The sequence below is a fragment of the Oncorhynchus gorbuscha genome, linkage group LG03, assembly GCF_021184085.1.
Source record: "Oncorhynchus gorbuscha isolate QuinsamMale2020 ecotype Even-year linkage group LG03, OgorEven_v1.0, whole genome shotgun sequence".
Taxonomy (NCBI): Eukaryota; Metazoa; Chordata; class Actinopteri; order Salmoniformes; family Salmonidae; genus Oncorhynchus; species Oncorhynchus gorbuscha.
In genome coordinates this window covers 27,056,039-27,076,046 of record NC_060175.1, presented here as the reverse complement: position 1 = coordinate 27,076,046, position 20,008 = coordinate 27,056,039, and the positions used below count along the sequence as shown (strand labels likewise).

Sequence of the window (20,008 nt, the reverse complement as noted above, 5' to 3'; positions counted from 1 at the left end):
TTGTTCTTGCTTATTCTTACTGTTTTCTCAGAGGTGTATATTTTGCAATTGCACCACGCACACTATTTGATCAGTTGAGAGGCTCATTGTCCGTCCAATCATTAAGTTTCTTCTTCCTTAGAGGTGAAGTTGAAACCAGCGGGTTGAGCGAGTTTTACAGACATCATGTTGAAGTAGGCCAGCTTTGTGCGATCAAGTTAATTTATTTTTAACAGAACGTTTGGTGTTTCTGTCATACCCTTTAAAACAAATAAAGATTCTGATCTTTATGGTGGCACCCGTGTTATTAAGTGACCGCGTGCTGTTTTACAAACTTACTCTGTGTGCAAACCAACAGACCACATACACAAAACACGTACATTTCAGTTAAGGGTGCTTTAAAGCACAGATAATCTTGCCTTAACATGACAGGGCACTGGTATAATTTACTAAGAAATAAAAATGTGGATGTGTTGAGTACCCTTTGGTTGAACAGGCCTACATGTCAAATTAGCAATCAAGGAAAGGGCTAGTTGTTTTTTTTTTAAGCATTGAAAGTGAAAATTATCAGCATTCATCGCTCTGCTATGGAATGATAACAATTAGCTGACCATACAGAAAGCCTGATATGAAATGACTCACTCATAAAAGACAAGCAGCCGTTTATATTTTATCTAAATACATATATTATTTTCATAGTCAAAAGAGACATTGTCAAATACAGTAATGGTTTTAATAAATTATTGATTATATTTCGAAATAGTTCAGCAAGGCATTAGTGATGGGCACTATATAATCAAGCCTACGAAGAACTCGTTCCAAACTAAGTGGTGATGAACGCAAATTCGCTGCTGCGACGAAACATATACCGAAGACAAGTCTACTTCGACAATATAACACGCCAGTATACTTTTGGATTTGTGTTCGTAGAAATGTCACGGGCGTTGGCTCTTTGTTGAAAAAACGACCCTAGTTAATTGTAAGAAAAACGTGCACTTATTGGAAGGGTTTATCCCCAGCTAGCTAGCTGGCTAACTAGCCGTAGAGCTAGGTTAGCTAGCTAACATCTTTTGGCTTCATACGTTTTCTGAACAGAATTGTAAGTGATTGGGTACCTTTTTACATATACGTATCTGCAACTTTAAGAGTGATTTATGTTGGTGGGTTTGTTAACGTTACTTGACTGCTAGGCATTTATTCATTGAATTTGTGGCTAACGCGTTAGTTGGGTAACTTGGCTATCAAATTATCCCACAACAAGTCGGCGTTCAGGCTAGCTTGCTCAACTAAACAAAGTTTTGGCCTCTAAGTATGCTAACTAGTTGGCCAACTACATAACGTTAGTTAACTACCAAGTAAACCAAACACGACGCCAATGGTCGTAACTTCAAACTAGATAGGTAGTTAGCTAATTGTTAGCCATTCATTGAATATTTGACGCCGGCTGGCTTAGTATCAGCGTATTCATGTCATTTGCCAGTACACCTTTCAATTAGCTAGCTAACGGTAGTTCCACATTTTAGTGAGTCAGCTTGACCCTTAGTAATTTAGATGGATACTTCCAGTTGCTTGACTGCGTGTCAGCATTAAATTATTTAGCTTGCTAACTAATGATCGCCAATTTCCTAGCATGCGAACGTTAGTTGGCTACCTAATTGCCATCATTAGCTGACTTGGTAACGTTAATCGTCACTTCGCTATGCCGCTCAGGTATGGATGGCTGACTTGTTGCCAGACCAGTTTAGTTTTTCAATTTCGTCTTGTCTGCTTTTAACTCCAGGCCACGTCGGAGACCTCGCGTTAATGTGCTAAGAAAGGCTATGTATTTCTCGAATGTAGCTAGTGGTGATATAGGCTTGATCTTTGCGTGTTGATATTGACTATTTTCTTGTAATTACTACGCAACCTACTATTAAAATAATGCCAGAATGATGTTTGAATATCCAGTCTTTATTCAGACTTTTCAGTGTCTTCCTCACCAATATAGAATTCACTTTCAGGGTTATGAATGTTTTACTTTTGGTAGATATAGTAGGCCTGTATGGGTTATTTCATAACAGTATGTCATTCTTTAACAGGTATACTACTAAGATCTTAAAACAGAAGTTATATATTTGTTTGGCCACCTGACGGAGTCATGGAAAGGGATGCTTGTGTAGAGGTGCAGGAGAATGGTGACATCGAGGTGGTCAAGGAATCAACTGGACCATCCCCTTACAGATATACCAAGGTATTTTGGCGATGCATGGCTAATATAAATAGATGGCTGCGCACTCGCAGCACAACTTTGTGGGTTAACATAATTTGTCTTCTGACAGGAGGAGCTTTTGGAGATAAAATATTTCCCAATCTCTAATGAAAGGCCAGATTGTCTTTTGGAAAAATTTGACAGGTGAGTGTTTTTAGATTGGGTCAAATTAGTACAAAGTGTGACAAACACTTGTAGTTCTATGCTAACTCTTGAGTTGTTCCCTCTGATTTAACTGTTGTTTTTTTGGGGTGGGGGGTGTCCAGTGATGGTGTGTGGGACCCTGAGAAGTGGCATGCTTCGCTGTACCCCACCTCGGAGTGCAGCTCTCCTGTGGATGGATATAAGAAGGACTTTGTGGATGATAGGATCCCTCTGAAACGTAGAATTGCAGGTAAATGAGTAATGTAGTATCATTTTCATAGCTGATATTCAAATGACTGGCATACACATTTAAAACATACTCTATGAGGTTGAGGGCTTTTGAGCTCAAATTTCTACAGCTGTCCTTAGACACGCCACCTTGTTTACTCTTCTATTCTTTGTAGAATAAGCTATGACTCATTAGTGTGAATGTTGAATGCTAACTGTTTTTTTGTGACACTGTTCTCAGATCCCCGTGAGCGACTAAAGGAGGATGACCTGGATGTGGTGCTCAGCCCACAGCGTCGTAGCTTCGGAGGGGGGTGTGTTGGCAATGCTTTGCCTGCACCCACCCGGCGCCCTGTCAGCCCCCTGGAGAATAAGGAGAATGAGAGTCTCCGGTTGGGTGTGGCGCGGCGCATCGGCAGTGGGCGCATCATGGCGGCCCGAGGGTTCGAAAGGGAGAGGGAACCCCGCGTGGAGAAGGAGCGAGACTTCAAGGATAAGAGGTTCAGGGTTAGTGTCTGTCTGCTGCTTCCTGAGCTGCATTCAATTCAAACAGAATGGCCCTAAAGGGACAAATAGTTATCTTTATGTACCTACACACAAAATGGCTATTTCTTGTGCCTCAATGGGAGGCCTACTTCCTGCAGTAATAAATCTAAATGACAATTGTCAGGAGCTGTGTACACATTCCACTCTTTGCTCTCTTTAAATATTTCCCATGGTATTTAGCAGCCTGTTAGATTTGGCATATACCAGTTCTTCCTTTTCCTGCAGCGTGACTTTGGGGACAAGCGTGTGTTCAGTGAGAGGAGAAGGAATGACCTGGAGGAAGAGCCGGAGTGGTTCTCAGGGGGCCCGACCAGCCAATCAGAGACCATTGAACTCATTGGCTTTGATGACAAGATCCTGGAGGAGGACAAGCGCAGACCCAAACGCTCCAGGAAGAGGACAGACTCTGTGAGAGAAGGCAAGTCATGCTGCATCATATCACCATTGGAGATCATGGGAATTGGTGTCCCCCAAAAAGGTTGTCTGGTGGCTGGGTCCAATCTGGTGTGCGGGTGGTTTGAGTAAAAAATAACTCCATATACTTTAAAATGAGTACCGGGGGGTGGTGGTATCTGATGCAACGTCAAGATTCAATATTGTAGCTTCCATCAATGTAATTGTCTAACTTCAGTAGCCATTCAGCGATCAGTTTATCTTCAACCAGCAAGCTACCCCGATGGTTTGTTATGTGTTTATTCATTGTCATGTTTGCATTGTGTTCAGCAGTGGAATGTAACGGTGGGTTAGCAGAGGAGCATGTAGTGAGAGATTCTCACTCTACAGCAGACCAGGAGGTCCCTCACCCAGAGGTCCTACCAGAGCAGACATCAGGAGACTTTGACTTCAATGAGTTTTTCAACCTGGAGAAGACCATGCCAGGACTGGCCTCTGTAAGTCCTGGGCAGCACTGCATGTTTACGGTGTGTGTTTGGGGGCTATAAGGTGTGCACTGTGTTATAAATCAACTTTAAATATACCATGCATTGGTCTGTAGTTGGCTACACATGGTCTTCTCATACACTGGAGGTTAGTTTCATGGTGTTATCACTTGGGACTTTTCTTTGTCTATTTGGATGAATGATGGTGATATTGTCACCCTGTCAAGGACATTGTACTTTCTAAAATATTTTCTTGCTGTATTATGATTTAAAAAATTGCAGTGAAAGGTTGTAAGGGACCCAACTGGTTTCTCCTCCAGTGTGGTGGGTTTGTTAGTGTTCAGTCTATGCCCATTGTGTTCCAGTTTATTACGTCACTTTTTAGAATACCTTGCAAATTATTAGCAAAGGGAGATAATTTCCCTATTTTATAGACATGGGATAGGGAAATAAAGCGCAGATTCAATGAATGAAGGGTACACTACTGACAAAAAGCCTGATTGTGCACATGGACAGAGCCCTAAATATAAGTGTCACACCCACCCTTTAGCAGTCTGCCACTCTGGACTACCAACTTGCCTCTGACCGGCCTCTGTCCCTATGTTGCAGATGATAGAGGATGTTCTGGGTGAGGGCCCTGTGTCGGCCAGCCGTTTCAGCCGGTGGTTCTCCAGTAACCTGAGTCCTTCAGGCAGCCGCTCCTCCAGCCTGCGCTCCACCCCCCACGAGGAGCTGGAGAGACTGGCCGGTAAGGAAGGGGCACACTTCTCGCATGGTCCCAGATCTGTTTGCTGTCTTGCCAACTCCTGTGGTCATTAGCATGACAATGACATAGGAGTTGGCAAGACTGCATAAACTGATCTGGGACCAGGCTAGAATTCATCCCCGGGGAGGTGGGACTTCATTCCCTCCTTAGTTATGCCTTCTGTTTCATTTATTATAGAAGCATAATTGAATAACATGAAATACAATGCTTTTTTACATTGAGGACTAACACATTTGTTATGGCCACAGATTAAGCCTAATCCTGAAATAAACACAAACTTAATTTGTCTAGGCAACTGCACCCTATTGTCTAAATTTGGGAAATGATTGGTTTACCCCTCCCTCCCTCAGGGCTGGACCCCCGCTGTACGTCCCCTAGCCAGGGGGGCCCTGTCCCCTACTTCACCCCCATCCAGGCAGTGGAGTGTAGGGATAAGGTGGACATCCTGGAGCTGTTACACAAGGCCAAGATAGACTTGAAACCCCTCCTCTCCAGCCTCAATGTTAACAAGCAACGGCTACAGCAGAGCAGTGAGTTATCCTTTACATAACCAGTACCTAAATTCCACCATGTCAACTACATCAGCTGCAAGACTACTACAAAATTTGTCTTGTATAAAAATGGTTAGGTCTTGTGGCTAGTTCAGCATTTAAGACTAGATTCATGGTTCGTAGGTTTTGGTGCATTGGTATGATGTGCATGTTTACATTGCCCTTCTGCCTTGTCCCCCAGCTCACTCGGGTGTAGTTCTCTCTTTGGAGGAGGTAGAGGGGGGCCTGAAGGAGCTGAAAGTGGGCTCGGAACTTCACCACCAAATGCCACGAAAGGCCCACCAGCATCAGCAGCAGGGAAGCATAGGTGGCGGAGGCAGCACCAGCAGTGGCACACCCTTCATGGCTGAGCACCTGGAGCGGGCTCTAACAGGCAGTGTAGGCCCCAATGCAGCGTCCCCGTGTTCACGGGCCAGAGACCCTGACATGTCCGCCTTTAACAAGTTGGTCAGCAGCATGAAGGCAAGTGGAACACTGCCCAGCCACCCCAAAGAGAACCAAGTGAACAGCAACGTAAGTGTGCCGCTCTCGGCTAATCTTTAAAAAGCACTGATTGTCCTGTTGGTATGCTTCCAGCTGGGTGTTTAAGCCCTAACTGCTTTGAGCTGCTTCGGGTAACCTAGAGTCTGGTAAACTGACCCACGTATGTTTTGCTGTGAGTGTGGCAAATGATGCATGAAAGCTAACATCCTAACCATTAAATCAAAACACCGAAGTCAGTACATCTGGGAAAGTGATGGGTATACAATTGTAAAGGAAAGTTCGAAGACTTCCTCTTTCGAGGGGTGTTCTGGATTCACCTGAATCTCGATGCAGTAACATGACAATCAAAGGATTGCATACAGATTTTCTTTACATTAACCCTTAACATTATACTTCATATCAAATTCTACTGGATTATCACTGTCCTGTTAGTTTTGTACCCTGGTGAATGTCTGTCACTTTGATCTATGGACATGGCGGTATATCTACATTCAGGACTTTCATTGCCTCTGGCTGAGACATATTTTGCTCTTCTCCATCCCAATGGGAAAATGTTCAGTTATAATCTTACCCGGCACAGCCAGAAGAGGACTGGCCACCCCACATAGCCCGGTTCCTTTAAAGGGAGTTTTTTAAACCGTGCTTTTACACCTGCATTGTTTGCTGTTTGGGGTTTTAGGCTGGGTTTCTACAGCACTTTGAGATATCAGCTTCGAAGGGCTATATAAATAAATTTGATTTGATTTGATGGCGGTATATCTACATTCAGGACTTTCATTGCCTCTGGCTGGCTCTTCTCCATCAATGGGAATTTTAAAAATTCATTCAACAGGCTTAAAATGGTTCTAGGTTTCAAGTGAAAATTAAACTTAGATTAGAGGTAGGATTTAATTTCAAATGTATATCTTAGATTGGAGATTATTTCTCAACTGCCACTTGAGGTGGTTTAACTGATCAAATGGCAGCATATCTACTGTGGAGAGACTAAAACGAGTTCCTCAGAGAATAGACTGTTAAATCCCGTTGCGTTTTAGGATAATTAACTCATTATTCAGTGGGCTATTTACATGCCCATTTTGTACACTTGGGTTTTATGATATTCCCAGCCTTGGTACGAATCGTGTTGTGCCAACACTTCCTTTGGCTGCCTTTCCTTCAAGTTCTCTGATGCAATTACAAAGGAATTGCAAAAATCACTGAAGCTGGAGACTGATATCTCCCTCTAACTTTAAGCATCAGCTGTCAGAGCAGCTTAGATCACTGTACCTGTACACAGCCAATCTGTAAATTGCACACCTGACTACCTCATCCCCATATTACTTACGCTCTTGCTCTTTTGCACCCCAGTATCTACTTGCACATCTATCACTCCAGTATTAATGCTATATTGTAGTTATTTTTGCCTCTTGGGCCTACTTCTTGCCTACCTCTCCTCTTCTACATTTGCACACAATGTACATAGAATAATCTATTTTATTTTCTTTTGTGTTATTGACTGTTTGTAACTCTGTTTTTGTTGTTTTGCTTTATCTTGGCCAGGTCAGTTGTAAATGACAACTTGTGCTGAACTGGCCTACCTGGTTAAATAAAGGTCAAATAAATCAAATCAAAATGTATGCATCAGAAAATTCCCAGTGGGATGGATTAAGTGTCCACTACCAAGACGGCTGTCTGATTGCACCACCTTCCACCCCATTTACAGCTCAATCAGCCCTCGAACCCTGCTGTAGTGCCCCTGCCTGAAGCCACAGTGCCTACCCAACAGCACAAGAACATATTCCAGGTGTGTGTGGTTTGGGACTAGCTTGAATGTGGGATTTTGATAGTAAGATGTAGCATGAAAGGATAGCATTATTTTGTTTGTTTAGGAATGGCGGACTCTCTGATTAGTGCTTATTTTATGAAGTCTGTGTTGGTCCCATCTGAAATGTGTGTAAAACTGTTACAGGAGCTTCTGGGTGCACAGGGACCTCCCTGTAGAGGCTCCCCTTCACTCCTCCACAGCCTGCTGGGCAGCCCCAATGCCCCTCCACACCCTGGCTCTGGTCCTCAACACAGCCTGCTACAGCACAGGGGGCCCTCTCCTCCACTCTTCACACAGAGGGCTCCCTCTCCTGACTACTTCCATGGACGCATGCATCCTCCCGCCGGTAGAGATTACTCTTTGGAAGCTAAGACTAGGTTGTGTTCATTAGGGTATACCGTAGAAAACAAATGTTCAGAGTCTCTACCCTGCCCCTGTTTCAGGGCAATTTTCTTCCATTTGGTGCCTAATAACTACAGTGTAATTGAGTGACTGGTTTTGTCTTGTGACCTTTTCAGGTTACCCTGTTGGTCCACAGCCCATGATTGAGGAGCAGTTCCCAGAGATCCATAGATCCTTCAGCCCTGGTCCTGGACATGGACCCACCCTACAACAGCAACAACAGGTCAGAGATACTCTTGTCTATCAAATTGCCCAATGATGGGTCGGGCCAGGACGATACCAGTATCTCAACTCATTAGTATCAAACTGCTTTAACTTCTTTAGGAAAACAACCCTAATATTTGTATCACATTATAATCCATTTTATTTTCAAAGCTATAGGACACTATTTTACATACAACAGGTTTTAAAGGGCCTAAAGTCTGCTTTGTGTTTTCCTTTTTGTCATGGAAAAATTGTGATACTGGTATCATCCCGGCCCTAATTTTGGGACAGTAACACTTTTCTGAAGTAGGGCTGGGCGACATATCAAATTTGTTTTAGTGAAAAATTCCAAATGCCTGTATCGCAAGAATCAAGGTTTTTATGAACATTTATGTCCACTTGTTCTCATGGCTTGTCTCCTTGTGTACTGTGTCCCTTTCCACACATGCACTAAGCCCCTCTCTGCCACTCACAACAGATATTAAAGATTACTACTTCCTCACTAACAACAAGTAGTTTCAACTTGCAATTTGAGGTTTGGTCAAACAGACTTGTTCATATAGACACCGAAACAACATTGAGCCATTTATTTGACTGTAATCTATATTTTTGTCTCAACTGAGAGCATACCCTACTAAAACTGGAGTATTAATGAAAAGGGTTTCTAGAAAATTAATGCTCTGTTTCTAGGGCTGTAACTATTCACCGCTACGCATCGGTTCCCTATTCCAATGTTTAAGATTGGACTGCATCGGTGCGCATACTCCAAACTGATCTAAATGTAGCAAGCATCGATGAGAAAATCTGTTCAAACATTGGGAATCGCCAATTCACTTTTTTTTTTTAAACGTTGCTCAAATTACTTTCTTCTATCTGAAAGTGATAGTGTTGTGGCTAGATTAGGGGCCTACAGTACAGACAATCCTCCAGCTCATGAGCTCCGGCAGCAGATTTTTATTTAGAATAGAAAATGAATGTGTTTATGGAACATCTTAGTATATCGAAACCTATCACTTCGATTTGTTCTCGAATCTCACTGAATCCTTTCAGACTAAAATGTACCGTTCCTGTATCGGAGCCCTTGTATCTAGAGCAGCGGAGGCTGGTGGGTGGAGTTGTAGGAGGATGAGCTCTTTGTAATAAATGGAATCAAATGTGGCTTCTGTATGTTTGACAAAGTTCCATTAGAATGAGCCTGTCCTCCTATATCTCCTCCCACCAGCCTTTCCTGCTCTAGATGCATATTGAATAGTCTTAAAATGGAAAGATTCACATCCCTATCAGTTTTACTCGAGCAGCATTTTCCACGTACTGTTACGTGCTAGCTGTAGTCTGTTTTTATAAATGTGCATTGAGTAGGGCTGGTGACGGTATTATCGGCAGTAATGAGTCAGGACCGCAGTAAAATTATACGTGACCAATGAGTCACAGTAATCTCTTATGCACTCTGGACATTGGTAGTTCCCAACACGCTAATGACCATTAGGTCGCTAATGGCCTGCTACTCGGTGCTGTATAGACCATCTGACTTAAATACAATTGAAAATTGCATGAAACCCTTATCAAAGCAATATGTATGTTTAGAACGCCCCTCATTGTGATCAATTTGAACAAAGAAATTTAACAGCAGGTTGAAACTGGAAAACATGGTCGTTGGGGATGATTTGAAGCCTAACAATACAAAATGGACCGTTCGTTATATGATTCATTCTAAACAACCATAAGCATACTAGTTTATGCACATGCATAGGCCTGTGAGCCCAAGCCCCTCCAAAAAGACTGAATTAAAGTGATTGTGCCATTATACAATACATAGCCTACCGCATATTACGCATGGCAAAAAAACATAAAATGTATTTTAAGATTTCATTGTTACATTGGTCTAGCATATCCTAATTTGTTCAATATGCGTTTTTGCCTTTGACTGCTTACCTAATGCTACGCTCTGAACTTTCTATCCATGAGTCTAGAAGAGTACTTCTAGGCGTAGGCGATGCGTTTGGTTCATTGCTTGTTCAGGGCAGCTAAGCCTACAATTAGAGTGAATTTATACTCTCATAATTAATAGGCTGATTAACTTTTGCTATAGAATATTTAACAACCGTGCCTTTTAGGGATGCATGATATATCTGAATTGGCCGATATTGGCTAAAAATGCTGGCCTCAGCCCGATGTCTAGTTTAACGCCGTCGTAAAAACTGATGTCAAAGCTGCCGTGCGTACCTACAGTGGAAGTCGGACGTTTACATAGACCTTAGCCAAATGCATTTCAACTCAGTTTTCACAATTCCTGACATTTAATCCTAGTAAAAATTCCCTGTCTTTGGTCAGTTAGGATCAAGACTTTATTTTAAGAATGTGAAATGTCAGAATAATAGGAGAAAATGATTTCTTTCTTTAATCACATTCCCAGTGAGTAAGAAGTTTACATACACTCAATTGGTACTTGGTAGCATTGCCTTTTTTAAATGGTTTAATTTGGGTCAAATGTTTTGGGTAGCCTTCCACAAGCTTCCCACAAACAGTTGGGTGACTTTTGGCCCATTCCTCCTGACAGAGCTGGTGTAACTGAGTCTGGTTTGTAGGCCTCCTTGATCGCACACGCTTTTTCATTTCTGCCCACACGTTTTCTATGGGATTGACATCGGGGCTTTGATTGCACAACTTTGGAAGTATGCTTGGGGTCATTGTCCATTTGGAAGACACACTTCCTGACTGATGTCTTGATGTTGCTTCAATATATCCACATTTTCCATCATGATGCCATCTATTTTGTGAAGTGCACCACTCCCCCCTGCAGCAGAGCACTCCTACAACATGATTCTGCCACCCCCGTGCTTCACGTTTGGGATTGTGTTCGACTTGCAAACCTCCCTTTTTCCACCAAACATAATGATGGTCATTCTGGCCAAACAGTTCTATTTTTGTTTCATCAGACCAGTATGATATTTGTCCCCATGTGCAGTTGCAAACCGTAGTCTGGCTTTTCTATGAAGGTTTTGGAGCAGTGGCTTCTTCCTTGCTGTGCAGACTTTCAGGTTATGTCGAAATGGGACTCGTTTTACTGTGGATAGATACTTTAGTAACCATTTTCCTCCATCTTCACAAGGTCTTTTGTTGATTTGCACTTTGCACCAAAGTACTTTAATCTCTAGGAAACAGAAGTCTCCTTCCTGCGCGGTATGACTGCTCTGTGGTGTTTATACTTGCGTACTATTGTTTGTACAGATGAACGTGGACCTTCAGGCGTTTGGAAATTGCTCCCAAGAATGAACTAGACTTCTTTCTCTTTTTTTTAGGTCTTGGCTGATTTCTTTTGATTTTTTTTCCCATGATGTCAAGCAAACAGACACTGAGTTTGAAGTTAGGCCTTGAAATACATCCACAGGTACACCTCCAATTGACTCGAATGATGTCAATTAGCCTATCAGAAGCTTCTAAAGCATGACATAATTTTCTGGAATTTTACAAACTGTTTAAAGGCACAGTCGACTTAGTGTATGTAAACTTCTGATCCACTGGAATTGATACAGTGAAATAATCTAAACAATTGTTGGAAAAATGACTTGTCATGCACCAAGTACATGTCCTAACCGACTTGCCAAAACAGTGGTTGAAAAACGAGTTTCAATGACAAATTTCGGTTGAATGTGAACTGCCGACTTCAACTGTATATAACGTAGGTAGATGACAATGACGGCACAAATAGAGCAATACATGTGCAACACAGCATTCCTAACCTCGCCCACAATGTCTGCTGTGTGGATCGAGTGATCATTTGAAGGAGTAAGAGCATTTCAGTGAGATGGCGAAATCCATTAATGCAGAGATAATGGAGTTCCTTGACAAGCAAAACCGCCTGTCGTGGTTGACGTTCGCTTTCGTTGACTGGTAGCGCACCGGTACACACTACCAAGTAGATGCTATTTTTCAGATGTTGCCCTACCGGAGATGCATAGTATTGTTGAAACGCACATCCATGAGCTACTTGCTATGGGCGTCGCTGCTATTAGCTTCACGACTGACATTCGGACAAGCGATGTCTGCCCCATGAGCATGCCGAGTCTGACAGCACAGTGGGTCGACAAGGATTTGGTAGTGAAGAAAGCCGTATTGCTTTCTCAAGAATGTGCTGGTTCTCTTGCTGCTGAGGATGTTTGAAACATGAACGCGCTCCATTCAAACAATTGACTCAGGAAATTAACAAAACTGCGTCTGCTGCAGACGTCATGGCATTAACGCTGGCTCAACAACCTGACAGTCTGTTGGAATAACTTGGAAAGGTTCTCTACCAGAGTTCTCGCTGAGCTGCTACTGTGTCGCCACCATGCTCAACGCTAGGTACAAGAACCACTACTTCGATGCAGACACAGGGTTTACATGAGAAATTAGATGCAGGTGGAAATGGTCAGTGCGCACAGAGGGAGAGGCCACGGATAGACTGAGCTGAAACTTCACTGCTTGATATGTATGATGAAATCCTGGTTGAGACTGAACAAATGATCAATGAAACAGTAAGTGAAATGTTTTACTGGTAATGGGGACATGAGTAAATGCTTACAAAATAGCTCTTTGGTGTGTCAACTATTTAACTGTACTAAAATGCTTAAGGCTGCTATATATATATATATATATTTTTTTTGGCAAGGAATATTGCTTGCGGTCAAATTTCATATCGGTGCATCTCCATCTTTCTTTCCTTCCTCCAGCACGCAGAGAGGGGGCCTGTCAACAGTTTAATGAAATGTTTTGTCGTGAGAACCATGTTACTATCAATGTTCGCAAAACAGATTTCACATGGTTTCCCAAATTAAGCACTGGGTAAATGCAGGAACCAGGTTGGAGAGCCAATGGCATGCAGAATATCACCTGTAGCGCAGCGAGAGGCTGCATGCACCTCAAACGGTTGATGCTGTGGAGTGAAATAACCAGAGTAGCCTGAAACTAACCCGCAGGAAAGCGGCTTCCATTTATTATTGGAGTTTTTCCCTATTCCTTCCCACTTTATAATGGGCCATTTTAAATCTAAAGTTATTTTACATTTTAGTAAATACAAGATTAACATTTAGAATGGTGAAAATGTTTACTTGATGAAAAAGCTGTGCAGTCTGAGGCAAAGAACTGAGTGTAAGCTTTTTTTGGTACTTTCTCAAATCTATAGCCTATCATGCAGCCTAAAGATTTTCTTATACATTCTAAGTATTGTGTTTTAATTTCTATGTCACAACTAAAGTAGACAACTAACTCTAAATCTAGCTTATAGGCCCTGTTTCAGATTACTTTTACACTCAACCTAGCCACTTCATATGCACACTTATTTTATTCGGGTAGGTTGAATTACATTTTCCTTTGTATTAAATAATTGCATGAGAGTTGTGTGTATCTTGTCTGCTAAATGAACAAACCTATGGCATATAACATTCTATTCTTCTGAAATGAATGTTCTTGTTTCTTTAGACATGCCTAAAATAAATAATGGATTTATTGACGGTGTATATTAAATTGATTTTTTTTTTTTAAAGTAATATTCCCAAGGCGCGCATCAGGGCTTCTATGCATGGCAGCCTGCAGATGCTAAGTGTGTTAATTAATTGTCAATTTCGGTGAGACGGGCAGTCTTGTATGACAATACCCGGCTGACAATTTCATGACCGCCCTAGCAATGGGCATAAAAATTACCATTTGTATAAGGAATTGCCAACTCATTTTGAGAAACAAGCATATTTTCCAGGTAGGTTACATGATTTCAATATCTAAAAGTGGACAGGCTAGCATGCTGCTCAGTTGGAAACGTACAGGACACTTTAAACTGTACTACCTAGGGATGTTAACTGTTGGTTGCTGAAAATTGTGCAACAGTGTTAGTGTTCAGACCCCTTGATTTTTCCACCTTTTGTTACATCCTTATTCTAAAATGGATTAAATTATTTTTGTCAACAATCTACACGCAATACCCCATAATAACAGAGCAAAAACATTAATTTGTTTGCGTATTAAACTCGTAATTGCGCTCCGGTGAGTCCTGTTTCCATTGAACATCCTTGCTGTTTCTACAACTTTAATTGGCATCCACCTGTGGTAAATTCAATTGATTGAACATGATTTGGAAAAGGCACATGTCTATATACGGTCCCACAGTTGACAGTGCATGTCGGAGCAAAAACCAAGTCATGAAGTCGCAGGAATTCTGTTGCTCTGACAGATTATGTTGAGGCCCAGATCTGGGGAATGGTACCAAAACATTTCTGCAGCATTGAAGGTCCCCAAGAACACAGTGGCCTCCATAATTCTTAAATAGAAGTTTAGATCCTCCTAGAGCTGGCTGCCTGGCCAAACTGAGCAATCGGGGGCGAAGGGCCTTGGTCAGGGAGGTGACCAAGAACCTGATGGTCAAACTGACAGTGCTCCAGAGTTCTTCTGTGACGATGGGAGAACCTTCCAGAAGGACAACCGTCTCTGCAGCACTCCACCAATCAGGCCTTTATGGTGGTGTTGCCAGACAGAGTCCAGTCCTCAGAAGGCACATGATAGCCTGCATAGACTCTCAGATCATAATCAAGATTTTCAGGTCTGATGAAACTAAGATTGAACTCTTTTGCCTGAATGCCAAGTGTCCTGTCTCGAGGAAACCTGACACCATCCCTATGGTGAAGCGTGGTGGCAGCATCATGCTGTGGGTATGTTTTTCAGTGGCAGGCACTGGGAGAAGTTGCTTCGTGGCAGTTTGGAGCTCTTTAGTGAGCATTGCAGCCAAGGACAGACAACTTTTACGCGCTTCAGCACTCTGTGGTCCCGTTCTGTGAGACGTTATTGCTCCTAGATATTTCTACTTCACGATAACACAGTTGACCGGGGCAGCTTGAGCAGGCCTGAAATTTGACGAACTGACTAGTTGGAAAGGTGGTATCCTATGATGGCCACTTTGACAGTCAATAAGCTCTTCAGTAAGGCTGTTCTACTGCCAGTGTTTGTCTATGGAGATTGCATGGCTGTGCTCAATTTTATTTATATATATATATTTTTTTTTTACACCCAACAGTGAGTGTGGCTGAAATAGCTGAATCCACTCATTTGAAGGGGTGTCCACTTATGTACGTAATTGGATTTAAATGTGTGGTTCTCCTACTACGACTCGGAAAAACATGGAGTTTATTAGGCTACAGATTTAAATGTTATGATGAACCTCACAAGTTGGTGAAAGTGCACAGTGAATGATGATCCTTCCCGATAAGTATTGATGGTCTTATTCTGGTGACATGATTGATCCTTGGCTGCCGTTTAGGCAAATGATTGCACCTATCCATAAACTCATGTAGGCTAGTCTACCTGCACTAGATCTGCAAGCTGTTGGGTGGCGTGTACATGCCAAGACCAGAGTGGGCACATTTGCTATTTTAACGCAACATTTTTTTGTGCCCACTATCGAGTTGAAAATGCAATGGAAACATATTGAACTTACATGAAGTGTTAATTAAGTACCTTTTGGGGGGGGGGGGGGGGCACTGTCATCAAGCATTGCTTTTCATCCACAAGTCAGTATGGTGGAACCACTGGTGGGGAAAAATATTTGTTTTATTTTACAGATTTCAGAATTTTAATATCTGTCGCAAATTGTATGGAAACCTAGCTATTGTCAATGAAGGTATGCCAACTGCAACCTTTTTAGATGAGTGTAAAAACTGGTGGTAGATGAATGCTTTCTTCTCTGGCTCCAGATGAGGGCGCTGTCAATGGCTGTTGACCAGGCTGACCGTCAGGCCCTGATCATCCAGCAAGACCTGGCTCTCCATGCCCACCACGCCTTCCAGACAGGTTACAACAAACTGCCTCCAAACAAGGCCTACCAACACAACAGGTGACTTTCACTTGTAGCTTTTAAGCAGGGATTGAATTATACAATGACTTGGTGCCCAACATTCATCTTTTGTAATTATGGGGGGCCCTTGATTTTTTTATAGGGGTTTCGATCCCTCCTGTAATTCCGAACTTGGTTTCAGGTATCAATTGTGTACTGTGTTCTCCAGACAAACCAGGATGAACCGATCCCCTGGTCCAGGCCCTCATCCTGCAGGCAGAAACTCCCCTAGCAACACTGTCACCAGCATGGTATGTTGAAAGGTTGTCGATCATATTCATTAGGCACAAAACAGACTGGTAGGAGGCTACCTCTGTGCTAATGAATGTGACCCTGTTCAATCACTCCGCTGAATCAAACCAGATAGTGGTTTCAGGAAATAAGTGCTTTTTTGTTGAACTGTCCAACTCTTCTTATGCACAGTATATTAAATATATAATTTGAAATGTTGTAACTACAACTCAATTTTTGACCAACTGTCTGGTTTGTTTTGTTACCTTTTTTTTAATGCCCTCATATAACTCAAAGTAATGTAACTACTGGTTCTTGTCTGCTGTACAGCTTTCGCCATCTTTCGTGCCCACGTCTGTGATCCGTAAGATGTACGAGACAAAAGAGAAGAGTCGAGATGAGCCAGGTAGTCGTCTAGACAGCAAGGAGGGTCACTCCCAAGGCCACTCTCAAGAGGGTATGTTCACATACTGCTGTTTCATGTATGTATTTAAAATGTTTTGTCAATTTAGGTTTGCATGTCCGTTATGACATTGTTTGGAGAAGGCGTTCTTGGTTAACTAGTCTGGTGTATTTTGGGCTTATAAGTTTTGCACAATAAATCAAATTAAAAAACACGTGGTAGTGAACTAGGCCTCTAGTCAGGTGGATGAATGCCCTTGTCGCCGCACTTAACTTGTCTGTTCCTGTCTTGTCAAATGTAGTGTTTGTGTTCCTGTGTTACAGACAGTAGCTCTCCCAGCTCCTTCCTGGATGGGATGAATGGTAGTGGTTCTCAGTCTGGAGGGGTAAAGGCCTGCTCCACCCCCCTGTCCTCCCACTCCCAGGCTCGCCAGCACGCCCAGGAGCGTCCTAGGCCAGGCTCCGCTGGGCACCACACCCCTACCCTGGTGTCCCCCAGGTCTGTCTCTCCCTTCCCCCGTCCAATCTACCCAGTACCGCTGCTATCCCATGGACATGTGCCCATGGTGCGCCCTGCTCTGCCCCAGCTCCACCCCAGCGTGCTGCAGAGGATGCTGGCCCAGGGCATCCAGCCACAGCAGCTTGGCCCGGCTCTGATGCAGGCAGGTTAGTACAAGTCCACTCTTGATTACTTTGTATTTGTTTCAAACTGATCTACAAATCACAGTTCACAAAATAACTAGTTATTTTGTGATCAAGATTAGTAATTCTGTGCCTCGTTTGGGCAAACACGCTAATTGCCTTTGTTAAGCCAGGGGTTCTCGGTGTGGTCCTACCGGGGTTCTGTGGACAGATCTCCAATACAATTTTTAAAGTGTATTTTATTAAAATTGTATGAATAAATTATTAAACAAATTGGCTAAGGGATCTGAGAAATAAATTGAGGGGGTAATACAATTTCAGATGAATAATCTATATTTAATGTTCTTAACCCTAGGCAACATGGGTCTGGGAAGGTCACTTATTGGTATCCACAGTACTCAAGCAATTATACATTTTTCAACCTATTACTACTTGTACTCTGAAGTGGATGGAAATGACTGATTGCTGAGGTGCTCATTGAAATCTTTCTTCATCTTAGGCATATTTCCACAACATGTTGACCTCTCACAGCTTCAGGGGTTGCCCTCTACCCTACTCGGACAACCCCTCTACCCCCTAGGAGCAACGGGACATCCCCTCTTACTTCCCAGAGCCAGCAATCCCATGCAGCTAGCACTCATGCAGCAGCAACTCCAGCAGCAACAACAGAGACCGAGTGAGTGGCGTTTTCAGTTCAGTCTGTCATTGTTATTATTCAACAAGTTCAACAACCCTATCTTTAACCTATTTTGCATATGTTATACTAATGTTCATGCACAGTCTAAAAAATGCAGGGAGATGAGGGTACTTAATGGATCTAGCTTTATGACATGGGTTTGCCAATGTTCCTCATGGCATTCACTGACAAATTTCATTTTCTCTCAGTGCATCCAACAGTCCCAGGCCACCAGTCACAGAACCACGGCCCTCATCGGACAAACCACTCCCAGCAACGTGTGGGTAGCCCTCCTGGTGTGGGGGGAGCTGGCCTGGCCAAGTGGTTTGGCTCAGATGTGCTGCAGCAGTCCCTTCCTTCCATGCCTGCTAAAGTCATAAGTGTAGACGAACTCGAGTTTGGGCCCTCAGGCGTTTCATACAACCAGAATTCTGGATAAAGCAAGACTTAAATTTCCCCCTCCCTTCACCTCCCTGTTAGTGAAAATGTAGTCTTCAATTTCTAAGACTAACAGATCCTGGAGAATGAACAATACGTGTCCATGTTTTGTCTTAAACCTTGAAGTCACTGGTAGAGTATCGAGGCCTAAACTCAAAGAAAGGGAAGGATGAGTTGTGGAAGATTTCTTTTCTGCAGCTTATTTGTTTTTGGGCATTTTTTGCAATAAAGATGAAGTAACATGAGCCCAAAATTGTACAGACTGTGGGAATAGATATTATTCTTCCTGTACATATTTCTTTTCTTGTTAAGGGGAAGGTTGTATCCTTCTGTTTTTAAGTGAAAACTGCCAGTCAGATGGAGTAGCTACCAAGCGAAGCAAGGATTGTCATGTCCTGGTAGTTTTATTTCTCCCACCTTCCCCATGGATTTGAACTGCACTGAGAAAGGGGCTAATGCAAGTTCAATACCCATGTTTGATTGTGGAGTTGATCTTGAGTGTTCCCTTCAAAAGATGTCCTCCCTATGGCTGGGTCAGTCGGTGTCCTGCCTGCCCTCTGTCTGGAGAGGTGGCTGGTGCTTACAGGAAGCCCCCAGGGGGAGCAGCAAGTGCTGGTTGTGCCTTTCGCTCACTGATTCTCAGTTCTTCTTTCTGTGATTCCTTGCATCCTATCCATTTGCTCGTCTAAGATCCCTCCCCTCTGAAATTATTCTCCAATGTGTTTTGAAAAGGTGGAGGATCTAAGGAAAGATGTCTAAAAAAGCCCCCAGCCTTTTTTTTTTTTTTACTGCAACCCTCTTGACCCACCCCCCATTCCTTCAGTCACTGGAAAAGAAGCACTGCTCTGAATCATGATATATATTATTTTATTTTTTTTTTCTTTGGGGTTGGTAAGGATTCAGTTTATGGTAATGTGCTATTAAGTTAAAAGCACAAATAGAATGAATAATGTTCAATAAAGAATTCATAACTTGCTTTGTTTATTTGTAAGAATTGAACTAAGAGTGACTACTTAAAACATGTGCCTTTTGAAAATGGAAGATATTGTGCTGCGTATTTGGAATAATGAGTTGCAAAGACTGGGTATCTTGGCGGGTCCGCTTTAACAATTCAGGCACAACTAAAAGACTGGTATTTTCCCCAGTCTTAATGAATGTCCTTCATGGTTTGTTTACATTTTTGTATTTTGGGCTGACGATGAACATGGATTTTTAGATCTTACCAAATTGGCTTTCGGTCTCTGCATGTCTGGCAGACATATCAGTGTGGATGACGGATCACCACCTCAAGCTGAACCTCGGCAAGACGGAGCTGCTCTTCCTCCCGGGGAAGGACTGCCCGTTCCATGATCTCGCCATCACGGTTGACAACTCCATTGTGTCCTCCCAGAGCGCTAAGAACCTTGGCGTGATCCTGGACAACACCCTGTCGTTCTCAACCAACATCAAGGCGGTGGCCCATTCCTGTAGGTTCATGCTCTACAACATCCGCAGAGTACGACCCTGCCTCACACAGGAAGCGGCGCAGGTC

General features: G+C 42.8%; 1 protein-coding gene across 4 annotated transcripts; it reads left to right on the top strand.

The window, feature by feature from the left end:
• Positions 1–642: 642 nt before the first annotated feature.
• On the top strand, positions 643–19,452 carry LOC124029805 (eukaryotic translation initiation factor 4E transporter-like). Of its 4 annotated transcripts, none has more exons than XM_046341394.1 (19): positions 643–1,078; positions 2,058–2,209; positions 2,298–2,371; positions 2,494–2,621; positions 2,841–3,106; positions 3,371–3,563; positions 3,872–4,035; positions 4,633–4,771; positions 5,140–5,319; positions 5,522–5,853; positions 7,526–7,606; positions 7,772–7,973; positions 8,146–8,252; positions 15,949–16,088; positions 16,231–16,339; positions 16,650–16,776; positions 17,046–17,387; positions 17,863–18,039; positions 18,249–19,452. In XM_046341394.1, exons 2-19 carry the CDS (start codon positions 2,117–2,119, stop codon positions 18,476–18,478), a joined length of 3,084 nt encoding a protein of 1,027 aa, XP_046197350.1. In that variant the 5' UTR covers positions 643–1,078; positions 2,058–2,116; the 3' UTR covers positions 18,479–19,452. The 4 variants fall into 4 exon arrangements, with proteins under 4 accessions (XP_046197350.1, XP_046197343.1, XP_046197363.1 ...); XM_046341387.1 differs by having other exon boundaries at positions 644–1,078; positions 3,869–4,035; XM_046341407.1 differs by having other exon boundaries at positions 645–1,078; positions 16,258–16,339.
• Positions 19,453–20,008: the final 556 nt, after the last annotated feature.

What these genes read in the sequence shown, in the direction of transcription:
- LOC124029805 (XM_046341387.1), top strand. Translation starts at nt 2,117, where the DNA reads ATGGAAAGGGATGCTTGTGTAGAGGTGCAGGAGAATGGTGACATCGAG. An exon ending in TCAAGGATAAGAGGTTCAGG is followed by an intron (nt 3,107 to 3,370) that starts GTTAGTGTCTGT and finishes CTTTTCCTGCAG; the next exon opens with CGTGACTTTGGGGACAAGCG. An exon ending in GCAACGGCTACAGCAGAGCA is followed by an intron (nt 5,320 to 5,521) that starts GTGAGTTATCCT and finishes CTTGTCCCCCAG; the next exon opens with CTCACTCGGGTGTAGTTCTC.